This window comes from Eschrichtius robustus, chromosome 10, assembly GCF_028021215.1.
Source record: "Eschrichtius robustus isolate mEscRob2 chromosome 10, mEscRob2.pri, whole genome shotgun sequence".
In the NCBI taxonomy this organism is placed as follows: domain Eukaryota; kingdom Metazoa; phylum Chordata; class Mammalia; order Artiodactyla; family Eschrichtiidae; genus Eschrichtius; species Eschrichtius robustus.
This window is the reverse complement of record NC_090833.1, coordinates 100,159,154-100,179,664: the sequence shown is the minus strand read 5'-3', so window position 1 is coordinate 100,179,664 and position 20,511 is coordinate 100,159,154. Positions and strand designations below refer to the sequence as shown.

At 41.9% G+C, this 20,511-nt stretch overlaps 2 protein-coding genes across 9 annotated transcripts in view; both read left to right on the top strand.

Moving 5' to 3' along the window:
- The first annotated feature begins 220 nt into the window (after positions 1-220).
- CKS2 (CDC28 protein kinase regulatory subunit 2) lies at positions 221-5,473 on the top strand. Its single transcript, XM_068552627.1, has 3 exons — positions 221-392; positions 3,790-3,917; positions 5,144-5,473. The coding sequence occupies exons 1-3, from the start codon at positions 334-336 to the stop codon at positions 5,194-5,196; spliced, it is 240 nt and encodes a 79-aa protein (XP_068408728.1). The 5' UTR covers positions 221-333; the 3' UTR covers positions 5,197-5,473.
- A 2,000-nt stretch (positions 5,474-7,473) lies between these two features.
- SECISBP2 (SECIS binding protein 2) overlaps positions 7,474-20,511 on the top strand; it is a 39,870-nt gene continuing 26,832 nt past the window's right edge. For 6 of the 8 annotated variants that reach the window (XM_068552476.1, XM_068552473.1, XM_068552475.1 and 3 more), the window contains exons 1-6: positions 7,486-7,609; positions 8,611-8,759; positions 14,013-14,262; positions 14,509-14,632; positions 15,912-16,099; positions 19,339-19,420. In XM_068552476.1, the coding sequence (XP_068408577.1) occupies positions 7,574-7,609; positions 8,611-8,759; positions 14,013-14,262; positions 14,509-14,632; positions 15,912-16,099; positions 19,339-19,420 (829 nt within the window). In that variant the 5' untranslated portion in view covers positions 7,486-7,573. Of the gene's footprint in view, positions 7,610-8,610; positions 8,760-14,012; positions 14,263-14,508; positions 14,633-15,911; positions 16,100-19,338; positions 19,421-20,511 lie in introns of those variants that run through there. The other 2 variants (XM_068552477.1, XM_068552478.1) reach the window with 2 other exon arrangements.

The window sequence follows — 20,511 nt, the reverse complement described above, 5'->3', positions numbered from 1 at the left end:
CCCCCACGCCACGCCAATCATCCACTTCTTTCCTAGGCCGACCTCGCAACAGGTCTCTGATTGGCTGATCTTGGGTGCGAACGCCGCGGAGGGGCGGCGACGATAGGCTGGGAGCCGGTCCCGGCCTATCCGCAGAGTGCGCGGAAGGTGATTGGTCAACACCGTCGTCCAATCAGCGGCGGGCTGTCGGATTCAAACCGGACTCTTTTGGCTTACGGTCGGTTGGTCTCAGTCGAGTCGTTGCCTTCACCTGACGAGGACGTGTCGCTCGCCTGCGCCCGTTCTTCGCGCCTCGTCGCTCCAGTCCCGTGCTGCCCACCGCCCTCCCGCAGGATGGCCCATAAGCAGATCTACTACTCGGACAAGTACTTCGATGAGCACTACGAGTACCGGTGAGCGGACCGGACGGCCTAAACTTAGCCGCGGCCCCGGCCGAGCCTGAGCTGGAACTCGGGCCGGGGGGAGGGTACCAGGGGCCAGGACCGGGAGTCGGGGTCGAAGCGCGTCGGGCTGAGGTTTGGGTCGGAGCTCGGGGCCGGGGGCCGGAGGTAGGGTCAGGGTCGAGCCCGGGGGCCGGCCGGGAATCGCGGTTGTGTCGGGGCCGGGCCGCCCGGGCGGGAGCTTGCGCTTCTCCTCGCCTGGCGGGCCGGCCCGGCCGGCTTCCGCCCTTTGTTCCTGTCTGTGAGGAGGACGAGGCTGGGGCGGGGATGGGGCCGCTTCTGGTGCAGAATTGCTGCCTTAAGGGGAAGGGGCCGAGGGCCGAAGCGGACCCGGCGTAGCTGAAGTCCAACGCCGAGAGCCCGAATCTCAGCGGTTCCTAAGAACTTAGGCCTAGTTCGCACTTAGGCAAACGTCCCACTCCCAGTCACAGCGGGCGAAGGGCTGTCGGAAGGGTAATTTTGCTCAGGTAAAGTCGCCAGAGAAACACTTCTCTTTTTCTCGCATTTGAAGTTAATGGCACTAAAAAGTAGCTTGTGGGGGAGTCCCCCTAAAATAAGCTTCCTTGGGATTCGAAATGTGTCTTGGGTATGGCGACTTCGGCAGGGGCTGGTGCGTGTTAACCCTCTTGGGTTATTATTAAAGGGGTTTCCTTTTGAGACAAAATTGAGAACTCGAATGGATTTGGGGCATTTTTTTCTGCTAGTGTGTATCGGCCAAATTTTTGGCTTTGAGGGGTTTCTGGTTTTTGCATCATTATGTGATGCACTAGAGCATAGTTGCTAGATGTGTAAGATTAGCAAATTGGATTGTGTGAGGGAAGAAACACTTAACATTAGCCTTAATGTATGCAGGAGACTTAGCTGGGGTGTGGCTTCAAAGACCAGCGCCACCCAGTTCTCCTGGGTGGTGACTAGGACGCTGCATTCTGGGAAACTACCAACTTGTAGGAGGGGCCAAATAGTGACCTTATTTTCTGCCTCCTATCCTTTTACGTTAGATTTCCAAGAATGCTATTTGAGTTAGAAAGGATATAACAGTGGGTGGCCTCTTTTTTTCCCTCCCCTTAGTATCTTGTAATTCTTTCTTAGTGTCTTGTAAATCTTTCTCTGGAGAAAAACGGAGGATTTCTCTGGGCAGCTTTGCAGGTTAGTAATACCTGCATTGTCCAGCAGGGGTTATCCAGTAATGGACAGAATGTAAACCACAATCTTTCTAAAAATCTGGGGAAATACTAATTGTGAAACATGTCTGGTTCCGAGTAGTACTTTTCAGGACTTTTCCTGGCAGTAGTTCCGTTTTCTGGTTTCAGTATACTAGCATAATCATTGATGAGCACGAAGTAAACTAGTCTATGCTATCAACAAGATTTTAGCCTAATTGACTAAGTGGTTTGTGTGTAGTAATGAATAGAAGAAAATCCTCTCATATCTGAAATGATATATTCTACTCCAATTTTAATCTAATTACTATAATCCAGTATTAATCTAATTAATATCTAATCCAATATTAATTAAACCTGGTCTTTCTTGACCAAGCCACTTGCCTTTATCAAACAGGACAGTAATGTCCAGAGAAGGGAAATTTAATTGTATCTTGCAGTGTTATCTTAGTAGCTCCTTTGTTGTTTGTACTGTTATGTTTTTTTTTTTTTTTTTTAACCCCCTCTTCACCCTCCATGATAAGCCCTCGGTACTGAAATGTTAGATTTTTGGAAACAATTCTCCTTACATGTAGTTAGAAATATATAGAGGAGTTATATCCATGCAGAAAAAAATACAGGTAGACTTCCCATCTGAGTTTGAAGCTACTTACACATTTTCCCCTCGTAATCAAGTCCTGATGACGGTTAGCCTGTCTCCATGGTTTATGGAGAAGGTAGGGTATATGACTTATATCTAAACATATATTGGTACATTTTGTACGGCATGCATAATATGAGTACAAAAGCTAGTTTGCATTTTACATTTCTCTTGAGACTAATCAACAATTATGTAGAAGGTAGAAATAAGGTAACAGGCTATTTGCAGAGCCTTAAAAGTAGATGTTAAAGCAGTATTTCAAGAGTCAGTGAGCTAGCTGGTAAGTATTGCTAAGAATCATCATGTAGTTCACTGGAATTGGTAAAATTTTTACAAACTATGATAGTAAGCATAATTTGACTTGGTGGCCTTGTGGCCAGCAAGCAACATAACACAACTGTTCTAAGGCTTGATTTTGTTAGGCAAATTATAGGAAATTGGTACTTAACCAACCACTCACAGACTAGAACTTAAGTTGATGACAGTTTAGTGCTTATTATGGGTTATGGGTTCAGTTTTCCTGTGACCAGACTGCTCCTTTCTTACCCCCCAGCCAACAAATTCGCAGGCATATATCCAATACTGGTCAAAAAATTTGGTTGGTGGTAATGGATGACGGTATAAAACTACTGCTGCTGGAAGTGATTAAAAATGAGCCTGGGAATTTTGATTTTTATAAAGATCCTTTCAATTGTAATTAAATAAGAAGTCGGTGGGGGTGCATATTTGTTTTCTAAGAATTTTTCAAAGCTCCAATTGTACCTATTCTTGACGGTTTGACATTGAAGAATATGGATGCCTTCCTTAAAAATTGATTAAAGTTTTGGATATAGGCCAGTAACTTATTGGAAAACTGAATGTCTGTGTTTTAGGTAGCAGGTACATGTATATGTGCATTTAGTGTTCGTGATCTATAGAGTAACAGGAAACCCAAATTAACTGTAACAAGCTAGATTCCCCCACCCCAGCTACCTGGGGCTAGTATGACATGTCTTAAAATCAGGGACCATTCTTAATTTATAATCACTTCTGTGGTCTTAGATGGCTTCTCTAGCTCCCTGATCATATCAATCTGCTTCATAACTAACAGGAAGGAGAAAAAAGAGAATTGGGCATGTTCTTTTCTTTCGAGGATACTTTCCGTAAGTTGCATAATTTCTGCTTATATCCTGTTGGGCAGGATTTAGTCACATGTGACCAGAGGTAGCTGCAGGGGAGGCTGGGATGTCTTGGATAACAATGTGTCCCACTTAGTTTTTGAGGTTCTATTCCTGAAGAAGATTGAGACAGTTAGCAAGCAGTCTCTATTAGGGGAAAAAAGTTAATCATAAATAAAATGCCTCCCACTTTTGGACTGCATATTCTAATCTCTAATTTGAACACAGGCCATCAAGATCAGAATTAAAGGTAGTAGAGAGTAGTCTTTAAGATTGATGCTAATGGTAATGTAACAGGGTAGGTATCCTAAAGATGCATGTATAAAGTGACCATAATTGTAGGAAAGGCATATTCACTTAGAGCACTAATATTTCACTATGTTTTTTAACAGGCATGTCATGTTACCCAGAGAACTTTCCAAACAAGTACCCAAAACCCATCTGATGTCTGAAGAGGAGTGGAGGAGACTTGGTGTCCAACAGAGTCTAGGCTGGGTTCATTACATGATTCATGAGCCAGGTAAGTTTTGCTATTTAGGGAAGCACTAATTGAATTAAAACAGTAGTGGTTGTTAAAATTGTTTTATTAATATTGATGTTTCAATGGTATCCCAAAGTAACTCTGATAAGCTTGACTATTTCTGAATGACTGATACCTCCAATAGAGAGGGTTCCAATTTTATAGTAAATAAAATACCACGAGTGAAAATAATGCATTCTTCTAAACTGCAAAAATAACCTATTTAGTAAAAAAAAAAAAAAAAAAAAAAAAAAAAAGGATATTCTGTTTTAAAATGTGTGTCATTGCTAGTAGTATCTTGAAGTATTTTGCCACAAATATATTTAGAATTCTGGTATCTCCTCTTTGAAAACTAAGAACTTAATGTAAGACAACTTGAGTGTCCTGAAGTTGTGTATAGAAATTGATGCAATTTGAAGTGATTTGTTTTTTCCTTTAGACAATTAGTATCTACCACATTAAGATGAAATGAGATAACATAGCTAGTGAACTCAAATGTGCTGCCTGTGTTGTACTGGAGTGCTTATGCTATTACGTGGTATTTACCAGAGAGTTTTCCAGATTACTGTTAGTAACTATTTGTAAACCAGACTAAGAAACTTTGTGGTGTTAAATTGTGTTTTTGAAGTCTTAGAAGCTGAATTAGGTGAAACTAAAGCTATCTTGCTTTCTGCTTTTGTTAAAAGCAGCAGCAGCAGCAAAAACTCTAAGACTTGTAACTTTCTTGGGATTGGAGCACATAATCATATTAAAAAGGTGTTTCTCCAGATAATACAGTGCAACTGAGGACCTTACCTATAGGTTCATAGTCAGTCCTCCACCTGCCCAAACAGAATCTACAGGGATGGGCCCCTAGGACCTGCATTTTTTGAATGAGGTGTTAAGTGTCTTTTCCAAACAAGAGAAAACCTTTTTCTTTTCACTGGAATTGAGATTCTAAAGATAGAAACCATTCTCCTTCTCAAATAGCATCTTTACTTAACAGCCCTTTTCTCCAGGGTGTGTAAAAACTGGGGGAATATTCATCGTTAGGTTGTTTTCTTCTGTTTACTGTTTACAGTGACATGGAGCAAAATTTATTTCAGATACTTCAATAAGTAACATTAATTGACCATAGATTTATTTTACTTTATTTTGGTTCAACTGAGAATTCTTTGAATTTTTGTTGAATGAATGAAAATTAACCATATAATATTAAAATAATGTAAAACATTTTCTTTCTACAGAACCACACATTCTTCTCTTTAGACGACCTCTTCCAAAAGATCAACAAAAATGAAGTATATCTGGGGATCATCAATTAAATCTTTTTCAAATTTAATGTATATGTGTATATAAGGTAGTATTCAGTGAATACTTGAAAAATGTACAAAGTGTTCATCCATTCCTGTGCATGAGCTGTATTCTTCACAGCAACAGAGCTCAGTTAAGTGCAACTGCAAGTAGGTTACTGTAAGGTGTTTAAAATTTCTTCTAGTCAGTTTTTCTTTTAATGTTAAGTGCCTGTTTGACTTTACCTGTTACTTTTGTTAAATAAAGTTTGTATGTTGCATTTATCACTGTTTGAAGTTACTGAGGTTTGTTTTCTTAAGGTTAATTTGTGACTATTGAGGATGTTGGATGATTTCAGTTTTATAATTTTAGTCCTGAGGAAATAAATTCACTTTATAGAAATAAAATGTTAGGTGGGTTTAAACCCATTAGCTTGGTGTGATTGAGGGTACCATTTTTAAATTTATTTATTTATTTTTAATTTTTTGCTGCGTTGGGTCTTTGTTACTGCGCATGGGCTTTCTCTAGTTGCGGCAAGTGGGGCTACTCTTCGTTGCGGTGTGCGGGCTTCTCATTGTGGTGGTTACTCTTGTGCAGCACGGGCTCTAGGCGTGCGGGCTTCAGTAGTTGCAGCACGTGGGCTCAGTAGTTGCAGCACGCAGGCTCTAGAGCGCAGGCTCAGTAGTTGTGGCACACGGCTTAGCTGCTCCGCGGTATGTGGAATCTTTCCGGACCAGGTATCGAACCCGTGTCCCCTGCATTGTCAGGCGGATTCCCAACCACTGCGCCACCAGGGAAATCATGAGGGTACCATTTAAATTCACTTATGAAGACACTAAGAACTAGGGATGAGTTTAATAGAGCCAAGGTAGATTTTATAGCTCTGTCATTAATTTAGTTCCTAGAGAATTGTCTAGAATCTCCAACTGAACAAAAAGAAACCCAACTTAATACTCTGGGCTACTTCCACTTATGTAAGTACTGCCACACCTAGTTACCTTGGGAGAAACCATTTAACCCCTATTTCTCTTTTCCATGTGCCAAATGGGGATACAGTTTTCTATAGAATATCAGCATTTTAAAAACTTCAACAGCACTGTAAAAAGCACCCTTCCTTCAGTGTGCATTTTGTGTCTATTAAATTGCTTTTTTAGCTGCTAGGAAAATATTTTAGAGTGAATGCAAACAGAGGCTTTTTATCTTCATTGCTTTTTGCTGGAGAAACCTTTTAGGTGAGCTGCCAGTAAGCATAAGACCCCAGACCCCAGTGTGGTGGTCCTCTATGCCCCTCTGTTTAGAAAAGAGTGGTGCCTTTACACAATGAGCACAATAAACACTGAAGGTGGTGATGGGCAGGAGCCTAGAACTTATTCCATCCCCAGGGACCCACCCATTGGCTAGAGGTCCCAGGTTAGGCCAACAGAAGGATGCCAGAATCGTTAAGTAAACTATTGTATTTAGTACAGACCAGTGTACTGCATAATGCTCAACCTCTCCCCCCTCTGGAGGTTTGGGTGTGTCCAAGTATGTTTAATTGACCTGTGGGATCTGCACAGAAGGACACCAGGAGATGAGCTGGAGCTGCCTGCATTTACTGCTTGAAATACCTGGTAGTCACTCAACAGAGGAAACCTACAATCAGCCTCCAGTTTAAGATTTTCAACCGAATTAACCCCTATCGGTCAAACAGCTTGCACTCTTCAAGTAAGCAGGAGTTCTTGCCTCTGCACTGTCCCTCCCTCCCCCCTTCCTCACTCCGTGTCTCCCACTTCCCATCCTACCTAAAGCCTCCTGCCCTGGAGACTGCTTACTTCCACCCTACTTTTCCATCTCTAGCTTTCCCAGCACATTCCCTAGTGGTCAACAGCTGTCTGTTGAACTGAGCAGTTCTGAAATTCTTGTCCGCGGTTACTTCCAAACTGCTTTAGGTTCCTGGAAATTTAAGACGCCAAATCTTGTTGGCTTTCTCCCTTCGTAGGACTACAGGGTATGCGGTTCCCTTAAGTCCCCAACCTCCCTACAGACCCCTGCCCCGCTCCAGGTGCCCGCCACCCTGTGCACCGTCCCCGTCCAGGCCTGGCCGACCGCATTCCGGAGGTTGTCCGCTGTCTTTGCAGAGACAGTCTCTTGTAACTCCACACTTCGCACGCGCTGGGCTTTGGCGGCCCAGACGGTCACCCAACCGGGCACCTCGCGCAGGCCCAAAGCCGTCGCCGCGCACACTTCTGGCCGGAAGCAGGGCGGGGCCGGGGCGCGTTTTTGTGACGCACTTCCTGGAGTCCGCTCCGAAGGTGGAAAAGCGGGGAAGAGGAGTGTTGCGCTTCGGTTCCGCCAGCCGTCGGACTACTGGCCTCCCTGGCCAGGCCTCTTCCCAGACACCCGCCATGGCGTCTGAGGGGCCGCGGGAGACCGCGGGCGAGGTGAGGATGGCGGCCCTGGGCTCCCCCAAATGGTGGTCTTGCCCGGACTGGGTAGGAGCTGGATTAGCCTGGCCCGGAGGCTGGTTGGGGGCAGGGCCGGGGGCATCGGGGTGGGCGGCCGCGGTCCCCAGTCCCCGGGCGTGCCCACACGGCCCGCGGTTAAACAAGGTGAGAAAGGACGCTGTCGACGGGAAACCGCCTCTCGTCCCGAGGCTGCGGAGGGGTTGCGCTACCGTTCCGGCTCACCGCACTGCTGGTGAGGAGCGGAGTGTTGAAAGCAGCTTGTTAGTAACGTTTTCTGAGGCGGAAGTCTGCTCGACGTGCTCAGAGTACCTCTAGAAGGAGCCCTGGCAATCGCATAAATCGGCTTTCACACAAATTAAAAACCGTGATTATAAGTTGTTAGTGGAAGTAAATTTATCAATACAGATGTAAAAACTGAAAGAAAAAAAGCCCAACAAATTTTTTTATATTCATATTCCAAGGGCTCATGGCGATAGAAAGATTTTCTAGCAACGCTTACTTTTGCGTTTCAACAAAACAACTTTTAGTGCTTCGCTGAGTGAAAAGCAACAGTTTTAAGTTCTTTGGGAAATTTAATGGAAGTAAACTTCCGCAGTGTGTTTTGAGCGCTACAGTTAAGTTTGATAGTCTCGATTGTCCCTAACTCAGCTGAGAGAGGTAAACTACCATATTCTACGTTAAAGCTAAGGAAACGTTGTCACTTGTGGTTCTAACTATACAGTCTGGGTTGACTTTTACTCTCACTTTAATTGGTTGTCCTTATTTTTCATTTTTAATATTTGGTGACTGCTTTTTCTAGTGAAAAAGTGCGGAGAAATTGTTAGCAAACAAATTCTTGTCTTTGCTAGGCAGACGTATTTGGACAACAGCATTAGCATTTCTGGGGCTTCGAGAAAGGAGGGACTCTCTTTTTTTTTTTTTTTTTTTTCTACTTGGTTGATCTCAGAAGGTAGCCAAAACCCCCTTTTTTTCCTCAGGGCATCAAGTTGTCAGCAGATGTCAAACCATTTGTCCCTAAATTTGCTGGGCTCAGTGTGGCATGGTCAGAGTCTTCAGAAGCACGCGTTTTTCCCAGCTGTGCAGCCACGACGTACTATCCATGTGTCCAGGAATTAGCAGTGCCTGAGTATGTATGCTTGTGAATGTCTTGCCTTACCTGGGGACTTTGTTGCCTGACTTTAATGGTGATTAGACTTGAAATATGCTGCAGCTAATAACACATTAACATTTTCAGAGCAACTGGGGAAGATGCTTCTCAGCCAAGAAGGGTCTGAGCCAGTAGCACAACTTAACTGTGTCCCACACCAAAAACTGAAGTTTCAACTCTCCTTTCTCCATATTCATTTGATTATTTTTGACACGGAAAGTGGAGACTGCATTGCATTTATTAGTGGGAAATGCAGTTCATTTGTGCATACAGTTTATAACTGTATCATGTACCTGATGGGAGACGAAATGGCAGGAACGAGTGGGTGAGAGGAAATTGGGCAAAGACACGCCCAAATAAATGAACATGCTCCTCCGTTTTAGGGCTTAACATTGAAAAATCTTGCTCAGTGTTGGAGTGGGGCCTAGTAAGCATGGCTGCCTCTTTCTGTGGATAAGTCTTTGGAAATTGCTGAGTTTTGCTTTTATCTGTTTTGCTTTATACATGTCCTATGGAGATGGATTCTACAAATTTTGGTTGTAAATTCTTCTAGATTTGAGTTGAAAGAAGGCTTGTATTGTCCTTTAAATGTTCTTTTTCCTTCTCAGGATTTATTCTCTAGGTATTTACAAAATGGTTTCCATTTATTAGCTGAATTTAGAAAAATAAGTGTTAAGCCTTGCACATAATTGTGTGGATTACTTGTAGGTTTATTTTTAAGGCATGAATCACCTTTATGCTTATGTAAAAATCCTTGTCTTTATGTTCCTTTGTTGGGTCAGACTTACTTCCTTCTTTTCCCCATACTTACATGGTGTAATTGAAAATAGTTTATACTTCATACAAATTCTAGAACTGTGTCCACAAGAATGAAAGTTGGAATGAATAAGAAAATCATTGGGTTGTCTGGTGTATTTAGGAAATAAGGAAAGTTATATTTTTTGGCAAAAGTTGAAGTCCTGCCTGAATGCGCTGAAGGGCTTTGGTAGGAATACCAAGTTTTCCATTGTAATTTCATCCTTTGTAAAAGGGAGGTTGGCATGGGTCTCTTTTGAGTCATTTCCTACCTTGAGTGGCTCACGTAATAAAATACAAGATGTATCGCACTCAGTGACGAGAACTCTTAAGTCATCTGCTGGGTGAAATTCTAGTGACCCAAAATAAAGGTGGAAAATATTTGTATAGCTAAAGCAGCATTCTGGCAGTAACATGAATTGAGACTAATCAGAGGCTCAAGGATGCTAAATGCTGAATTTTAAAATTATGTTTCTTAACCCCTTATCCCTTTATAGGTTTGATTTTTTTTTTTTTTTTAATTGTTTATAACCACTGAAAAGGTTGACTGACAGTATTCCTTCCTGGCAAGAAAACAATTAAAGACAAAGGAGGCATGAAACCAAAGGGCAAGTTTAGAAAGAATGAGTTTCATCCCCTTTAAAGTGGGGATGAAATGGTGAGACTTTACACAGTAGAGAAGTGATTATCTAGTCAGTTCTAATATAAGTTAAGACTTGCATTGCTATAGTCAGATTTTGTTTAAATGGAGATCTGTTGCTGCCTTGAAAAAAGGAGTAGAATTTTCTGTAACAAACATATGTTCTCTTTCCTACTTATTCCAGTATAGCAACCTAATTCTGTATGTCCTTAAAGGAGTGACCTTTTACAGAATATCCATCTCTAGTACCTCTAGCAGTGCTTGCCAAGGGACTTCATTTATTCATTTGGAGTTCATTAGTGAAAGGCTCTTATATGGAAAAGCACTAGTTCCTGAGTGGAGAAAGACTGTCTCATGAGCTATGCTCCTGTTTTTTTTGTCTTATATATAGATTTGAACTGGTGGAGATGGAAGAACACGAACTACCAGTCTCCTCCAGGTTTATGTTATAGACAAGACAAATATCAATAGAAATATTCTGGTATATAGAATTGGCTATGTTTGAGAAGTAGTGAGTATTTACTCGTGTAATGAACAAATAGAGGTTATGCAAACTAAGTTCTCTGTTCCCAGTCATCATCCCTGGACGATGGCTTTGTTGATTGTCATAGTACCTGCTTTGTGACAAATCCTGTGTAACACATGCATGAGGACATGTGTGTTTTGTTTGGGAATTACTGAATATGTTCATTTCTTTCATGCTTGCCACAATCCATGAGGTTGGCAGGGAGCTGTAGTGTTATTTTTACACAGGAGAAACTGAGACTAGAAATGCCTGTCCAAAGTTCCTCAGAGACGTAGTACCAGGACCAGAATTAGCATTCAGTTCTTCTGACCTGAGTTCATTGTATTCCCCAAAGCTACTATTACTGTCGGTAAAGTTGAGCTTTTTCAGTATCTTGTAGTATACTGTAAAAATCACAGTGCCAATGGATGCTTTTAAGTTAAACCTCTCATCTGTGAGAATCACCAGTTCTCCACAGAGTGTGGCTCATGTCAAGTGGGTGGGTGGAGGAGTGACTGGATTCCTGACAGGTCCTGGCCTGGTTAGAGGGGACCAGATGCAAGATATGTTTGGGAGACAGTAGAGGAGTAAGGCCCCATTGTTAGGGGGGAAGCCACTAGTCGATTGGCCTACATGGTACAGCTGAAAAGTTAGGTTTGTTGGGTAGGAAATAGAGAGCTCTTGGGGGTGTTTTGGTTGGGGTCATGATAATCACTCCTGGTTTCTGGCTCAACTTAAGGGAGAGGGGCTTGAAGGTTTTGATTGGGTTCTAGGCACTGGAAATAGAGAAGAAAATACCTGGAGACCTGCTGCAAGAGAAAAGGGTTCAGTGGTTATCCACATGGGTTTTGGTGAAAAGACGCTATAGCAGTTTCCAGTTGAATACATGGAAAGATTTGCTATTATTCGTGAGAGCATAAGTTGGCAGTGGAGCTGGTTTGGGGACCAGTTGTTATGTTTTGGAGCTATATGTGCCAGATGGGGGAAAAGTGAACTAACTATTAAGTGGAAATGACCTGTAAGTTGGAGACAGAGGCCTGGAGGTGGTGAAAGTGTTGGAATTGAAGTCTGTAAGTGAAGTCCTGAGCAGAACGAGGAGAGATTCTGACTCCGAGTGAGTCTGCCAGATGAGATAGGGAGAGTGTAGCGGAGGCCACACCATGGAGGAACCTTTGGAAAATGGGTGAGAGCAAGGAGAGGGCAGAGGCTGCCAAGTGCAGGCTAGTGGAGCTTTTCAAGTGATGTGATAGAAGTAGACACCATGCAGTAGAGGCTACTGAGCTTGGCAGGAAGGAGGGTCCTGGGAGACTTGGTGGTCGTCGGTAGTGATGGGGTCAGGGGAAGTGGAGCTGAGAGATTAGCAGGGGAGGTTAGGGGCTGCTAATAGCAAAAGGAGGGGGCAGATGAGATGGTGGGGCATGGAGGAAGTGTATTACTGTGGTTAAGGGCCGTCTGAGTGATTCGTGGCAACTGGAACTTCAGAGACAAGCCATTTGAAGCCCCAACCGCAGATGCCGTGGGTTATCTCTTTGAAGTTTTGTGTTGTATATCGCTCTCTGTATGTAACTATATTTACCTGGGATGGAAAGGAAAAATATCAACTTTCCAGAGGAAGAAGGATCAATGAGGGGATAGAAACCCAAGTGACTTGTCCAAAGGGGGAAACCAGATTGTGACCCAAACCGAGGTCTCCTGATTCACAGGAGAAAAGTTTTCTGGGTGACAACAGCCTTCAAAACCACTACTGGATCATGCCTCCTCCCACCTCTCTTTCCTTCTTTACCTGAATTTCATTGGTTTGTTTATTTATCCATTTTTTGGACTTGGGATAGTCATTTAAACATTTTTTCTTTTTGCTATCAGCCCATCTTCTTCGCCTATCTTCTTTTGTGGAGAACAGGTTCTTCACCTTCATCTGCCCTCCATTAGATTTTCTGAGCATCAAACAAAATAAAACAGAGATTCACATCTAGGGTTAGCATCTGGGGAGCAGGATGAAGCTTTGAATCTTTCTCTTCTCAGCAAAGAGCAACACTAGGCCAGGTGTTCTGTGGGGCAGATAAAGGTCAGTAAAAGGGTTCGTTGGGGTTTTAATCAGGAGTATATCATTACTAGAATCAATTGCTTACAAGAAAAAGATCTTATAAGATTTAACCTTATTATAAAATGTCATGAATTAATAGACAGGGATTCCAGGCAGTTCAGTGCTGCATGGGAGCGAAAGCAGTGAGCGTTCTCATCAGTGTGCTACAGGTCTAGCCTGTAGATAGCAACTCCTTTCTTTCTTCCGTGCAGACTCTTACTTGCAGCAGAGTAGAAACATGACTTCTAGCAGTGGTGCCTACGCACATATCGCCTGACAGTTGAACAGTCGGAAGATCATATGGGGTGTCTCATCATTAGCTTTGGCCCTTCCTGCCTTTCAGTGGACCAGTACACTTTGGGATTTCATTGATTTGCTACAAGATAATTTGGAGCTCTGGAAAGTCACAGAAACATCTGCTGGTGCTTATTTGTGGGAATGAGAAGATCGTGATTTGTATTTAACTCAGCTGCTTAGCATTTTGTCATTGTATCAACTTTCATTGCAAAATGGTTGAAACCTCTGGCCGTATACCAAATTTGCTAAAAAAAAAATTAATGTTAAATTATATTTCGGTTTAGCCTAGCAGCTTGAGAAAGTTGAGGCAGTAGCAGTGTTCACAGATGGTTGCATCTTGTTAGCAGCATGTGTAGTTCCTGGACCACCTTGTGTGTAGTGTCCCCATTGCAACTCCAGCCCCAAGAGTCAGTAGAGCACAGGATGTGGCAGTGGGCTTGGAGCAGGGGAGGGGCTGGGCAGGCTGTCTGCGGGCACCTGGGGGCCTCAGGAGGCAGGCCCTGCAGGTTGTTGGGGTAGAAGTTGGATGGGCAGTAAAAAAACTCCCTCTACTGAGAGAATGGTCTGGATGGCTCTTTTGGCCAGGGTTGCTGAGAGAGGCTTTTCCAAATATTTGACAGCATGAGAGTGGAAAGCTGCTGGAGTATCCTTGGGCTTTTCTAATGTTCCTTACAATAGGGTCCTTTCATGGAGGTTCCAGATAAGTAATGAAAAAAACAGAACTAGGTCAGCATCTTTCTTTGCAGGTTAAGAAAGAAGTGCTCAGAGGTTTTATTTGGTTTTTAATTTGAGGTATTGCTAGAATAAATGACCTCAAAAATAGTAAAAAGTTTAAATTTGTTTATTACAAAATATTAAGCTCCTTGGTTTGTGGTATGAAATCTGCAACTAAAATTTACCCTTTTTATTTAGACAGAAACTCTATGCTGAAGATATGGCTTTTGGAGCTTCAACTTTTCCACCTCAGTATTTATCTCCTGAGATCCCTCTTCATCCGTATGGCTATTCTCCTTACACCCTGGAGTCGTCACGAAATGTTTGCCCAGTGCCTGGCTCCCAGTATGATTACAACCAACCCCGTTGTTTCGGAGGTTTTCAAACCGTGAAGCCACGAAACAAGCACATGTGCCCTCTCCCGCACGATACAAAAGCTCTGTTTAAGGTCTGTAAATGTTTTGGTTTTGTTGGTCACTTTAGCGTTTAAAACATAAAGAACTGGTAAGTTCTTGCGTGTTATTTAAGGTATTTAAATTTTGAGATATTTAAAATTTGATATGGTCTAACCTTTGTAAAAAATGGTTGAGTTGTACTTATGAATTTGTAAATTTGAGCCTTTTTTATAGTGAATTTATGTTACTTTTTAATATGTTACTTTTTAATTATGTTTACTTTTTAATGTTTCCTGCAGAAGAAAACCTGTGATGAGCAGAAGTTTGACACTAAGAAGACTGATGGACCTGTATCATCTGATTTAAAATCAGTTAAAAGTTCACCTCGTATGTCCATTCATGCTGAGAATAGTTTGAAATCAGGTAAAAATAACATGCTCTGTATGTTAGGTCTTCCTACCCTGTCTACCCCCAGAAACGTCTCTGTTCTTTGAACTATTTTTGTGGGCTTACTCATCATGAAAAACTGAGGCCATCAGATTTCCTGTGGGATCCTGGGGGCCTTTCCTCCCGGGGAGGGAACTTGTTTGTGTGGGCTCTATGACATGTCCTTAACATGTTATTACCTTGTTTTATGCAAGAACTTCTGTAAAGTCACATAGCAAGTAGGTGATAATCACCCGCCTCTAAAGAGTTGTTAAATAAAAGTGAATTACAGTCACATCCCTTGTACTATATTTGATCACGTTCACCCCTGAAATAGCTTCTCTGGTATTCTGTTGGGACACTTTTTAATATGTGGGAGAGTTGACTATGGTTTAAATCCCATCCTAAACAATACCAAACCTGGGGCGGGACAGTCATTCAGAGGACATGTCTGCTCTGGTCTTAAAAACTGCTGTTCCAGTCTCTGGCTGAAAGTTAGTGATTATACGTGATGTCTTGTTTTTTTCCTGTAAATTACTTACTATTGCACGTTGATCACAGCCATCATCTGTTTATATAATAACTTAAAACCTTTGTAATAGTGTACTTACTGGGAATGGTCTGTCATTTTATTTACATGTGTAATTTATTGTTACTTGATATGTAACTTTTTCTCTTGGTGTTGACTTCACTCATAAACCATCTGGTACATGGTAATGTGAAAGAAAAGTTGAACAGTTAACTGTAATAACTCTAGCCTTACAATTAAATAATTTACAAAATGCTGGGGCTTTATGGCATTGTAACCTGTAGCATCATTCATTTGCATTTGAAGGAGAAAGATGGGAAAGAGGTTATAAGTTTAATTTTACTTGTTTCTCTCCAGTTTCTTCCAGCAAACTAAAACATGGAAATTTTATTATTTAAAGAAAATTTGTAGGAGTCCCCTTACTCTCACAAATCTCTAAAGTGTGTATTAAGAATAATTGAAATGCCCAGCTGCACAGTCAGGTTAAGGTAGCTATTTCATCCACTTTAGAATTACTCCTAAAATTTGCAGTGTGTTTTCATTTTTCTGCTTAGTGGCCCCCATGGTCATTTATGTTTTCCACTGTTACAGAGAAGGTTAACAACACTACAAAAAATTAGGCTGTTTGGACAATAACGTGTTGTTGCATCAATAGCAATAGACTTTCTACTCTGCAATTTAAGTGTGAGTACAGGTCATTAGACAACATCTAAATTTTTACCCCTACTTTTAATTCTGTAAATACAGATGGTTATTATAAACGAACAGACAGGAAATCCAGAATCATTGAAAAAAGTGGATCTGCGTCCAAACCTGAGTTTGAATTTACCAGGTTGGATTTTCCTGAACTGCAGGGTCGAGAGAACAGTGAGATACCAGAGATACAAAAGCAGCTCAAGTGGGGGCCTTTACGCTCTGCCTCTACTGACGCAGAGGTGAGTGCAGCCTCCTGCTCTTTTTGTTCCCTTCTTTCTTCCTTTCTCCTCAGTGATGGATAGTGATGCAAGGACATCACTTCAAACACTACACTTCACATCTTGGTGTGGGAGGGGCCTCTCAGTTCGCTTAGGTGACTTTCTCTGTTGTTTGAACTGTTTATAGTCAGGCTGTAACACCTGGTGTGGCTGTTCTTTCCAGAGAATCACTTAGCAAGTGTCTTCATATCTGGTGGCTAGAAAACATTGCAGTGTCTCAGGAGGAGAAGATTCTAGCATGGGTTCCTGCTTCCACAGCCCATTGTGAAAATGTTGTTTCTACCATTGCATTCTGGTAGCATTTTTTTCCATACAGGGAAAGATTTTTTTTAATCAAATAGTAATGTTAAAACTGCATAGTGTAACTTCTGATTTTTCCAGTCTCTTTATCTGCACCTCTGTCTTGTCAATGATACGGAAAATGTCATTGCAATAAGTGCATTCAGTGCCTAATAATTTTAAATTGCACTGTATTCACCATTTGATCTCAAAGTTTTACTCCATCAAATTGACGCATTTTCCTCTCAAACAGATTGATTTTGAGACTTCCAGGAAAAAACTTTATTGGGTTAGTAGTCCCTAAAATGGCTTGTGACAAATTGGGGCCCATCCCAGTATGGAGGTAAGGAGAAAGAAGAAACAATGAAGAAAACAGAGCTCACCAGTTCATTTACGTCTTGAATGGAAAAAGGATTTCCATTTCCTGTCCTAGTACTTCTCTTGGGTGCCTGGATACTAAAGCCTCTGAAGACTTGGTGGTAGTGGCTTATAATGTGCAGAAAATAAATCATTCCCCACATGTTGACCCTTACTATTACACCTTGGTGTTTTCCTTTTACACAGTGGTGATAAGTAAGGCCGATTGACTGATGTAGAAGAATCACAGTTTCGTTTGACAGCTTTGTGACTGCTTTCTGGGCCCTGGCTGTGTGTATGGAATAGCTGAGTAGTCGAGGGGCTCCATGCTTTCATCATGGGTGGTCAGTGGATAATTCCAAGCCCGTGAGCGCTGTACAAAAGTAGGACAGAGTACAGCGGGTCCAGGGTGAGTGGAAGCATGACACTTTATGTCATGGTCACTTGTTACATATGAGTACTGCATATGTGGACCAGAAGTAAGGCATGTCATGCTATGTGGGGAGGTGTACATACTCATTGCTTTATATATTCACACTCTTGAATTATGTGTGGAGTGTTTTTTTTGTTTTTTTTCCCATTTTCCCTCTAAAAGAAACCTTTTTTTCCTGATGGTATTAGTAACATCTTTCAACACCAGAAAAATATTAAGAAAAAAAAAATTGTCTGAAGCTGACACTTATTCTTTTTTTAATGGTACATTGTGGGAATTGAGGGGCATTCCCCTCGATTTAGGATACACATGTATGATACAAGCTTGTGTTTGAATTTTTAAAAACTTGTGGTAGTTTTTCCATGTCATTAAATATTTTTTGAAAATATAACTGTTGCATTGAATCTTTGGTATTGATACATATAATTTAGTTAACGATTCTTGAATAAGTAAGCCATTTCTAGTGTTTCATTGGCCTTGGTGAGCATAAAAGTTACGTTTACTCAAAGAACAGGCTGTGTTTTAATCATTTATGTTATTTTATTTTCTCCTTTGATGAATTTATTTTTTTTTAGTTAACATAATTGCCTTTACGTACTGTGTCTATCTGGAGCCCCATAGAGAACACAGCAGCCTACAGGATGGGGCCGGAAGAGAATTTGTTTCTCAGTGTGCAGTCACTTCCACAGAGCCGTGCTGACGCCACATCACCTCCTCCAGGACTAGCCTAGTGTTTTGGAAGCTGAGAAAGGTGCTAATAGAAGGGAGAATGGCATCTTTCTCTTTGCCAGACTCCCCACCTCCCCATGCCTTTGGAGTTTCCAGAAATGCTTCATTGAAAATAAAAATTCACTTCCCCAGTCAGCCTTGTTTTGCATCCATTTGGTGGTAGCAAAATGAAAGTATCGAGATTCTGTTCAGAGGTTGGGCCTCAGTCCTGCAGCAGATTGAAGCAGACAGCTCCGCACTCCTGGGATGGGGTGGGTGCTCTAGGTGGCACCTCCTGCAAGATTTGTATGGTCTGCATCTGTCAGGCAGTAATTTGGAATTTGCAGGTTAGCAAGTGACACCTGCCCGCCCAGGAAGCCCTGCCTGCTGTCTGTAGGGAAGTGGCGGGTCCTCTGGGGAGGCCCTGGGGCAGGAAGGCCCAGGGCGAAGTAGGTATTTCCAGGCCCTTAGTGAGCTCTACCATGGGGCCAGGAATCAGCGGGTGCCACATGGAGGATTTTGCTTCATTTCTGTTTGTAATGAAAATGGGGGCTTTCTGTCCTAGTTAAGGAGCATGTTCTTTCCATTGTTCTGAAACAGCTCTCGGAGGTTGCCAGGCTTCTACTATCCAGGCAGAGAAGTGGCACAAGGCATATTCAGCAATCAGCTATTTTGGCCACTGAACAATTTTTTTTTTTTTTTTTTTTAACTAGGCTTAGATGTAATGAAATGGTAAAATGGGTAAATTTATGAAACATGTGAACTTCAGAATTTATTTTAGGTCCATTCAGTGCGAATTTATCAATTTCCTTTCACCTTGGCTGCTGGTCATTTTGAGGTCTCTCTTAATGTACTCACTTGTCCCCAAGTGTCGTTAGGTGCCTTTTGTTCCATGCATGTGGCAGCTTTCTGTCTGTGAAAAGGAGTACGTATTAGAAGGCCTGTATTTGTTTTTGTGGGCATGTTCATGGATTTTTTGAGCCTTGGTGTGGGGGTGTGGTGAACGACAGCTTTTGCATTCACAGTGAGCACTTCGGCCCTAAGAATCGTGTAGGTACATCTGTGTTGACTTGGAAATTGGTGGTTGTATGTTGGGTTTTTTTTTCCTAAGTTACATGATACTGCGAGTGGTGTGATCCCATTATGGAGATCCATTTAAAATGATACACAAATGTTTTATCTCCTAAGCAAAGAAATAGAAGGATGCTAGCTAAGCTGTAGACGGTGGGTGGTTTTTCCTCTAGGGAATGAGATTTGGCAGAAGAAAGTAATTTAACTTTTCACGTTATGTACTTATGTGTTTGGAATTTTTAATTAGCGTATGTTTTGCAGGTTTTAAGAATGGCGAAGGAAGCTATATATTTCAAAAATAATGATTACTTTTATTTTGAAATAGTAAGAAAAGAACTGGTTTGTGTTTTAGGGTGAAGTAGTGGTGAAAAATAATAATCGGACCGAATCTGTAACTGGTAATGCTGCTACCAGTCCCTCTTCATGTACGAGAGGTAAGAGTGGCTACCAAATATTATTTTAAAAAATAAAAATTGTCTGTTGTTGTCGTCTGTTTTCTTAGTTCATTTTCAGTCTAGTGCAACTGAAATGTTTTTGTTTTAAAGCCTTCTCTAAGGCAGCTGATGGGTTGATAAACTGGCATCAGTGTTAGACGACTGAAGTAAGCAAACGAGATCCCACATCCATGCACAAGGAGTGTAAACTACATACAAGTAAAGAATTCTAAATGAAATGTTTGTCCGGTTAAGTGAGACATTTTATGAACTCAGAAATGATTACTTTCCTAAGCATTACCTGTATCAGTGGTTCTCTCAGTTTTTGGTCTCAGGACCTCCTTAATACCCTTTAAAAAACCCCAAAGAATTTCTCTTTATTTGGGTAACTGTCAATATTTGTAATATCTGAAATTAAAACTGAGAAATACAAAATACTTACTAATTCACTTTAAAAGTAACAATAAACCCATTACAGGTTAACATAGCACATTTTAATTTAAAAAAATAACTATTTTCCACAGTTAAAGAACTAGTCAGGAGAGTAGAGCAGCCTTTACGTTTTAGCAGCTCTTTAACGTCTGGCTCAGGAGATCTGCTTCAGCATTCACCTGTTTCACTGTTCTCTGTCGTACAGCCTCTGGAAAACCCCACTGTACTACGCTCATGGGACAGAGAGAGTGGGGAAGGCAGATGGCACATTCCTGTTATCAGGAAAACAGTGTTGACTGTGGACCCCTGAAAGGGTCCTAGGAGTCTCAGAACTTTGAGAACTGCTGGTCTGGCCTGGCCTGGCCCAGAAGTGAGGTATTCAGAGAGAGTTCAGTAGATTCTGCTTTTGAAGTTTTTGTGAGTAGCTTGTCCTAACAGAAGACCTTTTTACAAAATTATTCTAGATTTATTCACAGGTGTGTTTTCTGTTGCGTTAGCATGTTTGGTACAGACGTGGTTCAATAAAAGACCTTCACTTCAGCAACTGCTGTGAAGATGCATAGCTCTGGGGTGACAAGAACAGTCTGTCTCCCCACTGTGGGGTAGCCACAGGCTGCTGGCATGACCTGCACGTGTCCTGATGGATGTCCTTTCGTTTT